The 9,946-nt window shown below is 38.7% G+C and overlaps 1 protein-coding gene across 1 annotated transcript; it reads right to left on the reverse strand.

Moving 5' to 3' along the window:
* Positions 1 to 216: 216 nt before the first annotated feature.
* On the reverse strand, positions 217 to 963 carry LOC108111847 (post-transcriptional regulator MKT1L). The gene has a single exon (XM_017221454.2). It carries the CDS (start codon positions 735 to 737, stop codon positions 312 to 314), a length of 426 nt encoding a protein of 141 aa, XP_017076943.1. The 5' UTR covers positions 738 to 963; the 3' UTR covers positions 217 to 311.
* Positions 964 to 9,946: the final 8,983 nt, after the last annotated feature.

Genomic DNA, 9,946 nt, shown 5'->3' on the forward strand with positions numbered 1-9,946 from the left:
AGCGAAGACATCCTGTCTATGGATTGGTAGATGAATAAACGGAAACATCACCGCGGCTAGTGAACCCTATTGATAAGAAGTATTGGGAAACTTACTTATTGATATCCAAAATATCTGAAAAGCAATCTGAGAAGGGTGAAAACTGAAAAACTTGAGAACCAAGAACCAAGATCATATTCCCATTGCCCTGACATGTTATACTCCATCAATAATATCTACTTTTCTGATTCTATCTATTTATAATTCACAAATAACACCCCAAAACTATCAAAATAAACCGAAACTGAATATCACTTAATATTTAAGAAAAACTACCAAAAGTCGCCCCGGTCTCCAGTTCGAGTTCCAAATTCAGCACCAGGTCGTAATCCTTCGCCATAGCCCTGACTAATGCCATTGTAGGCACAGAAGGCCTCTCCATCGTTTAAGCAGGGCTCCCGGAACTGAGGATAGTAGTTAGGCATGGGGCAGCTCATCATACGGAAGTCGCCCATGCCCATCCGCTGGTAACAACTCGGGTTCGGATGGGGTTGAGAATGAGGATGAGGATGAGGATGGTGATGGTGATGGTGATGCTCATGCTGATGCTGCTGCTGCTGATGATGATGATGCTGGCTAGGCTGGGGAAGCTGCTGCTGATAACCGGTGGCATTGGGATTCATCATATCCCCTATTTGAGGATAGACGGGCGATGTCACCGGCTGACCGTCCCAGAAGGAAAGCCCGTTCCACACCATAGTGCTAATTCAAATTTGTTTTGGAAATTTTAAATTTTAAATATTAAATTTTGAATTTTAAATTTTAAATTTTAAATTTTAAATTTTAATTTTTTTTTTTTTTTATTTTTAATTTTTTTTGGAATTTTGAACTGCCTAACGATCTGAATGGTATCGAGGCTGGATTTCAACTGACTCCAGCTCTCTCCCAATCCAAGCACATCGACTGACACTGCCGGCAAAGGTCACTTTGGGGTAAAAAAAGAAGTAAATTGTCATTTTGATAGGCATAAACTGGCTTGCTCTGATTAGCTTGGCTGGTAAGAAAGTTTAAACAGATTTATTGAAAGACCCCCCTTCTTTTTATTCTTGCCCTGCTAATTTGTGTTTCTGGGCTCATAAAGAGATTGGCAGTAAAGAAAGAGAAAAATCGCGAAAAGCAATGAAACATTTTTATGATGGATGCATTTCCTTTATGGCCGGCAACTTGAAACAAAACGATTAAGCTCAGTATCGGGCCATTAAGCAAAGTGGCGTTGTAAAGGGCCAAACGGATTCCACAATACCAATCCCTGTCCCCCTTTTCAGTCGGAGTAGCCATTGCAGTTCCTGAAAAATGTCCCAACTGCCAGCCAAATCTTTCGACATTTCGCAGGAAACAGTGGACCTTTGCCAGGACTCCGCCCAGGGGAGCAATCCGCTCGCTGCCTGGTCAAACTTTTCTAGTGTCAGCTCCGGTCCAGGCCGCAGGCCACAAACAAACACATGCCTAATGAAGCGCACCCCGAATGTGCCACTCCCTCTTTTATTTTTTTTTTTTTGCCTTGCGTTGCGTTGCGGCAGGTACAGTGGGGTGGGTCAGGAATGAAGACTTCTTCAGGTTATTTCACATTTTCCATTAGAAACGAGCATTAAATCTGAAGATCTAACAGTTTGATTTTCATTCCGCTTTTCCTTTTGTAAGTAAATCCAATTTAAATAGCCCCACTTGACGCCCTTTTTGGTTACACATGCATTAGGCGGAGTCGCCACTTTATGACTATATCTGTTGCAGCAATTTGCCGACCACTGTTGACCACTTTTGACCCTCTCCGCTTTTATTTTGGCCTTTTTTAGAAGGGAACCACCATCCATGTCCAGGGCCTGTCATCATGGCTGCCATTGTCGTTGCACTCGGAGTTGTTGTTGTTGCCAAGTTGGCAATACCCACTAATTTATGCGTATTCAAGTTTAAATTGGAAATGCGTGCTACGTGTGGGCCAGTTCCTGTGGGTCAATGAGTGGTTGTGGAAGGGGAATTGCACTCGGGAAATAAAATGAGCTACAAAGTTTAGAATTTTGTATAATTTTAAAACATTTACTTTAAAAAAAAGTTTTAAGTTTTTATAAAATGAATAAAATAAACAAATTTTAACTTTAACTTTTGGTTCAATATTAACTAGGAAATTTCCTTTAAAATTTTAACTTTAACAAGCTTTTTGAGTAAAACCCAAATCTTGTGTTTTTTAGTTAATATTTTGTTAAAATAAAGTTATTAACTAAAAGTGTTTTGGGAAAGTTATTAGCTTTTAGTTTAAAGATTCCTTTTTTGGCGTGTGCTTGCCCGAAGGCTGAAGTCGCCTCAAAACGTTGACGTTGACCAAATTGGGCATTTTGTTCAATGGTTAGTGGATGGGTTGAGTAGCAGGTGGGTGGGTGGTTGGTTGGCTGGGCTTTTGGGTAGATGGGTGGAGTGGCTGATGATGTGGTAGATTCTGCAATCACGCACTCACACAAGCTCACAGACAAGGCAGGGCCCAAATGCATTCCATGTTTATTGTATTGCATTTTGCTGTTCTCACTGTCGCCTTGACTACACCGAAATTAGTACTATATTTGATTTTTATTAATTTATATAATTAATTGTAAATCAAAAAAAAAGGCTACTTAAGAGAGGGATATCTCAAGAAGTATTAAAATTTTATATAATTTATTTTATATTTTTTACTTCGTAGTTTTTGTTAGAAAAAAAACATTAGTAAACTTTTTTCAGTGCATCGTTAGCATGCACGCACTAGTTTTGCCCACGTTTTTCCACACCCCGTTTGCCCGCCTACAATTTCCCACCATTTAAATGCAAATGCGCTGGACATGTCTCTGGATATCTCGCAGTGTTCCCGCTCTTTGTTCTGTCATATGTCTGCCCTTTGTTTTCTGTGTTGGCTTTTATTTTTATTTTCGTGGCTACATGCCACTGTCACTACACTTAGAGAAATATGTTAATAGATTTGCATAAGAATTATTCAGTTTATTAGAACTAGTAATTTTGTAGTTTTTCTTCATATTTAAACCAAACTCTCAACTTCATTAAGTTATTTAAAATAACTTTTATGATTCCCTTCTCTTGCCAGATCTCAACTATATTCCCAGTGCTAAGCTAGTTAAGGCTATTTTTCTCTGTTTTCCTTTGGTGCTACTTTATGCTCCGTCCCCCTCCCTCCTCCGTTTACCTCCCTTTTGGCCGTAATTACATAGCCTAATTGTTGCTGCTGCCATTGTTGCTTTTGCTGTTGGCAGTGTCCGTTACTAACAATAAGTGCTGCTGCCGCTGCTGCTGCTGCTGCCTTTCGGCCTGCATCGAAATGAGCCGAGTTAAGCACTTGAACTGCAATTTGCCAATGTTGCATGTGGCTTAACCCACACACGCCCTCACTGCATTTTAATTGTTGCCAGATTTTCACTTGCCAAACAATATATCAAGGTTATCAATTTGAGCCGCTTACTCCGGTTACCAGATGGAAATTCATTTTCAATTTACATCAATTAAAGGTAGTTTTCACAATTTCTAAAGAGCAGAAAGAGAAATTATAATGAATCTTAATTAAATATTCTATAATGGTAGTGTCAACATGGCGTATAAGTGATCAATACGAACTTATTAGTCATCCGCCATGTGGGTTACTTTGTAGAAACCATCAAATGTTATTAGTAAACATATCAGGGAATTTATATCTAAACAGCTGAGAAAGAAATAATGATCGTACTAAGTGAATGTTAATTAAATATCATATGTTAATTATATATTCTATAATAGTAGTGTCAACATGGCGTATGAGTGATCAAAACAAAGTTATTACTCATCCGCCATGTAAGCTAGTTTGTAGAAAGCATCAAAGGTTATTAGTAAACATATCAGGGAATTTATATCTAAAAAGCAGAGAGAGATATTATGATCGCACTAAGTGAATGTTAATTAAATATCATATAATAGTAGTACCAGCACGGCGTATGAGTGATCAATTCGGACTTATTACTCATACGCCATGAGGGATATTTTGTAGAAAACATCAAAGGTTATTAGTAAACATATAAGGAAATATATATCGGAAGAGCTGAGAGAGAAATCATGAAACGTGAATGTTAATGAAATATCGTATAATAGTGCTGACAACAAGGCGTATAAGTGATCAATACCAACTTATTACTCATCCGCCATGTGTGATATCAAACATTATTGGTAAACATATCAGGGAACTTATAAAGTTTGAAACTCTTCGGAAATAAGTTATACCATTCATTTGCCGTCAGGTTGATGAGGCCTTCCTCCCATTTACCCGAAACTTATTTATTTTTGTTAAGGCCTCAAAAATTGTTTTCCTTCCCGTCCACAATAAATAGCTGAAACTGTCAAACTGCTGTCGTTGCTGTAAAATGTTTAACATGAAATCCAAAACAAGCCCACAGCAACAAGGATATGGGAACAGCAACAACAACAACAACAGCAACCATACATATGACATATGAGTGCCGCTGTCAAACGTCGTTGGAGCAGGAAGATTTATGTGCCTCTAACCGAGGAGCAGCCAGCCACGTGTCCTGGGCCAAAATCATAATAATAAAAAAAAAAAAACATCACACACACACACACAGACTGAAAACAACAAATAAAAAAGTGGATAAAGAATGAAGGAGAGTTGGAAGGATAATTGGATCAGTTTCGCTTTTGCCGATTCGCCAGGAAAGCGCTAATGAAAGCTCCGAAAGGGGCGAAAGTGTTAAGATTTTGAGCGAGAACTTGTGTTTCCCTCGTCCTGTTATTGTTCCTGCCAAATGGGCGACACATGGTGCTGCTGGGTGATTGATGCGATATATCCTTTGACAGGCTCGCACTCGCATTCGCACTCGTATCCAAATCCATTCGCTCTCCCCTCAACTTCATCAATGCGACAATGTCCTGACAGTTGCTACGACAGTCGCAAGTGCAAGACAAACAAGCTGCACTTCTCGCACAACTGCGTCACCCCGCCTACTTTTCCTGCTCCTCCCCTCCATCACAGCCCACAGATTTTCACCACACGCATGAGAAACATATGCAAATGCAGGCCACTGTAGTCAACAGGTCATTGCTAATAGCTTAAAAATCTATTTACATTTTGTTTAAAATATATTATTTTAAATTCATTTTCTTAGCTTTTTATGTTAGTTAAAAAGTTGTAAACCATAAAAAATAATTACAATTTCCCAAACTATATATTTCCTACCACTGTACATGCATCGAAGGAACGAGATTCTGGCCGGGATGTGGGCAAACATGTGCGCCCTGTCAATATGCCAAGAACCGAATGCAGCTGGGAAAATAAAAAGGATTCTCCTACCAATCTCCATCAGCCGCATAGCTTCAGCATTCCATGCCGCACTGGGACCCGGACAGCTGGACACTAGCTCCTCCCTATCGAGGAGCATCTTCCGAACGACCAAAGTCATATTTCAGCCATCTGCAATCTCAACATTTTCGCAGCCAATTTCCAGAAATTGAATGTTCAAGCGGGCCTGTTCAGTGGGCATAAATTTGCGGCTCCACCGGCAATCAAAACAGGCTCTAAACCAGGACCTGCTGTTGGCTTTGATTAATAGTCCGGCCCATAAATCCAGCGAATGTAGGGGCAGCAGGGGGAGGCGGTGAGCTCAGGTAAGTAACTTGCATAAGTTAGCCGCACGGCCAACGGTCAACGGGTCGGCTACTTGTTATGGCCGCACGCTAATGAGAGGAAAGTGCTGTGGCGCGGTGGAAGAATGGCAAAAATGGAAAAATGGGAAAATGGAAAAACGGAAAATTCGAGCAAGGGAGGCTGTCCGGTTTCCGCTTCCCAGGGACAGGATGTCTGTCATGTCAGTGGAGCGGCGGCGGTTGTCATTTTTCAGACTTTGCCCGCCAAGCGAAAAAAAAACAAATGACACTAATAAGTTGAGCGTGGCCAAAACAGCGGGAGATGGCCAAAAAAAAATATGGCTAAGAGGGCATATGAAGTACACTCAAAATGACAGCCATTCAAACTGACTTTGAAGTCTACAATAATTTTCATTTATTTTAAGATTTTTATTCACTTTTTGTAAGGGAAAATGTGAATACTAAGAAAAAGTTATGCGATAAAAAGGAAAAAATAAAAGGGATAATAGTTAACATAGTTCTTAAGAACCACTTTAGGAACTCCTATATATATAGATAAACTTAAATAGTAATTATAAAAATTAATAAAATAAAGCTTAAATACGATTCGAAATTTGAAGAATGCCAAACTAAGATCGCTTTTATCTACAAACATTTCCCCATGCCATGTTCATCATTTGATATGTTTTTAAATAAAATAAAATCAAATATAAATTTACCTTCATTTTTTTTTCCAAGTGAACAGAAGCCAGTTAGGCAGCAAAATATTTTCCAATTACCAAAGAAATATCCCCATTCATGCGCTCGATAAAAGGCAATTAAAAATGACTTATGCCATTGTTTTGGCTTCTGCCGGTCGAACGCTCAAAGTTTTATGGGGTCACCCATCGGCCATGCCCCTTAACCCAGTCTCCATTCACCATTCCCCCAATCCCCATGACCGCCTCCATGACCACCGTCATGTGTGTGCAATGGGCAAAGTTTTGTTTTGGAAACTTCTTGCTCAAAATGAAATTTACCCAAATGCAAAATGAATACAAAATTTGCTGGGAGTGCAGAACAAATCTCAGGACAAATACTCGATTAGCAGAGATTGCAGAACATTCATGTTGAAAAAAAGAAGGGGTTTGCCCTGCCCAATTAAGTTGATTTATTAACAGAGATTCCATTTCGATATTAAATTAAATCAAAAAATCAAAAATCAAAAGGCATCTCCATATCGAGCTGACCTGACCGCCTGAGGGGCATTAATGCTATCTCTCTCTCTGTGGAAATTCAATCGCTTTGCAACTTAAATAGTCAGCTCCCAGAAAGGAATTTCATTAAATATATTTCATCTTTTTTTTTTTTTTAAACAAATGTCGGCAAGTGGGGAAATGAAATTGTTGCAGTTGGAGAGGAGGGCAGGTGCCATAGTTGGACCATAAATACTCCACATAGCCATAAAAACCCAACGCCATCGGCATGCAAAATGCATTGCACAGTGGGGCGAAAAGGGGACACATTGTGCCATAAACATTCCCATTTGATGGCCCTCAAAATGGAGCGGGTTGTGGCAAAGAGAGTTGACATAAAATAAAATAATATTCGCAATCAAACGGAGCCGAGAGGGCTGAGCCATCAATTTCCAGCCACGGAATGGGCCAAGCAGCAAGGATAATGCATCCAAGGAAAGATAGATCGAGCGCTCTTTCATTTACTATAATTTTTATTAGTAATTGGAAGTTAAGTGCTTTATCTAAAGATTATTTTCTAAAATCTATATATATATGCCATGAAACTAATACCTCAGTTATCCGTTTACAATTATTTCTGGAATTTATGGGTGCTATTATTTTGACTGCAGTCGTTTGTCAAACGGCAGATGTGCGGAATTGCAGTGAAGCGAAACATAAAATTTCAAGACAACCAAATGTTATTCCATAGTCGGGACTGAAAGGGATATTTCTGAATTCTTTTGATTTTATATTAATATCAGTAATAACTAAACAGTAACAGGTTGATATCATATATTCGATTTTTATAAATTTGGGTATATCTTGCCTTGTAAGTGGTGGTATTTCGCTAGGGTTGGAATATCATAGCAGAGGGAGTTAACACTAAGAAGACACCTTAGATCTATACAGTAGCAAATACTATAATCTAAAGCTTTGTAAATTTGTAAAAATTCCTTAGGCTAAGACAATAAATATAATAAGAAGCCTAAAAGGAACCTCGAACTCAAATAAGAAATACAAATGTACTAAAATATTTGATAACTCTAACTTTTTCACTTATTAACTTATTGCTGATGCTTAAAAAATGATTGTTACTCTGAACATAGAACATTAAAATGGCTAATAAGCTGGACTTAATGGTCCAAGAGTTATTCTCTAGAAAGTTTAAAATAGATTTATTTTAATATTTATTTACAAAAATTAAAAAGCTCAAGGCAAGATCATTACAATACAAGCCTTAAGTCAACTATTTTTACTACTTGGCTTTGCTATTAACAGCTAACAGTTTACTTTCTTTGCCATAGAGTAAAAGACTTAAGAAGTAAACTAATTAAGCAAATAAATAATTACCATAAATAATATGAGAAGACAGATTTAAGCCTAATAATAAAAGAATCTTCATGTGGGTGGAGAGTAGAAGTTCCTGGACTCTATTGCCGATAGAGTGGAACTGGGATGGATCACAGACTAGCAGTATCCCCTTGTGGGTGCTACATAAGTCCGATGAAGTTCCCAGATTCCAACACTAAAATGTAGAGTAGACTAAGCGAAGAATCACCATGTGTCCCCATAAGACAAAAAAAGAAGAAATCAAAAGCAGAGCAGTACCTGGTAACTAGGGCTGATGGACTAGGGGTGATCACAGTCAAGAAGTACCTCCGAGGAGGTGGTCCATAAGTTCCCAGCGGCAGCAGTCCATACCCCAGAAGAAGCAAAGCAGATCATAACCTAAGCTCTATGAGGCTCACGGATTGGGACTGGGACTCCTCACAGTCGGGCGTAATCTTCATGTCGGTGGTCCATAATTCCAAAGTGGCAGCAGTTCAGAAAACCAGAAGAAGAGCAGAGTACCTGATTTCTATGGCGCTTATTGACTGGGACACCCCACAGCCGAGCAGTATAGCATCTCCATGTTGGTGGTCCATAATGTTCTCCCAATGGCATCAATCCATAAACAAGAAAAACCGAAGCAGCGATGTACCTGATCTCCATAACCGATGGACTTGGTAGTGACCGCAGTATCTCCAGGCAGTACCTGATGACCGATGGACTGGGACACGGACTAGGAGTAATCACAGCTTGGCAAGCTTAACTTAACTTATTTCTAGTCTATCCATATTGCAATGGCGGCGTTTAAGCCATAGCGAATTATGGGCCAACTATGCCCCTCGGCTTATGCAATAAAAATATATAAAAGTTTGCCACCTACCTTGAATTTCCGGCTTGCCGAAGTCCAGTCATGGTATAGAAGGCATCGTCATGTATATCCAGCATCACACGTCATCAGAAGTCCAGAATTTGGATTCACTAAAAAAAATCCATGATGCACTGCATCCTCCATGGTGGCCTTGTCCATGTACCACCAATGTGATGGTGAGTACCACTGGACCACTTGGAGGCACTTTACTAACACAAACACACACACTTGAAAATGACGTGACTGATTTTTTGGATGGCCACAGACGGTACCTCATGGCTGATGGGCTAGAACAAATTGGGAATTATTAGTACCGCCGAGTGAATATTTTTTGTTTACATTTTACATTGCACTTGACATGCATTTTACATTTACTCTACATTTGACATTGAAATTTACATTCTTCTTACATTTGACATTGAAATTTTTGCCGTTGATCTTCAAATTTACAGTGGCTAAGAAAACGTTAGAATTTGAATTAATTTTAATATTTTTCATCAAAAAAATTTACTAAAATGCTTAAAATTTTAACATTTTTGGGCATTGTAAAGGGTCATTTCTTAAGATTATATTAGTCATTAACTAAAGTCATTAACTAAACATTATCATGAAAAATATATCAACTTTCTTTCTGGAAAGTGCATCCATCTTTATGTTTTACTCCGATACACATCTGCTGGAAATATTCTTAGCTACCATTTTAGCCGAGCTGAAGGCTTTAGCTGCTAAAAATGTTAGCTCTTAGTTTCCACTAATTGTTAGCCTTCGATAAATAAATAAATACATAAATTCTTAGCTTCCATATTCTGATATTATGTCTTATTTTGGTGTAATTAAAAGCTGAGAAGTTTCCGTAATATAGGATGGCCCACGCAAGGTTTGCGTTTTA

Source organism: Drosophila eugracilis, unplaced genomic scaffold (assembly GCF_018153835.1).
Source record: "Drosophila eugracilis isolate 14026-0451.02 unplaced genomic scaffold, ASM1815383v1 contig_2155, whole genome shotgun sequence".
Classification (NCBI taxonomy): Eukaryota; Metazoa; Arthropoda; class Insecta; order Diptera; family Drosophilidae; genus Drosophila; species Drosophila eugracilis.

What these genes read in the sequence shown, in the direction of transcription:
- LOC108111847 (XM_017221454.2), bottom strand. Translation starts at nt 737, where the DNA reads ATGGTGTGGAACGGGCTTTCCTTCTGGGACGGTCAGCCGGTGACATCG.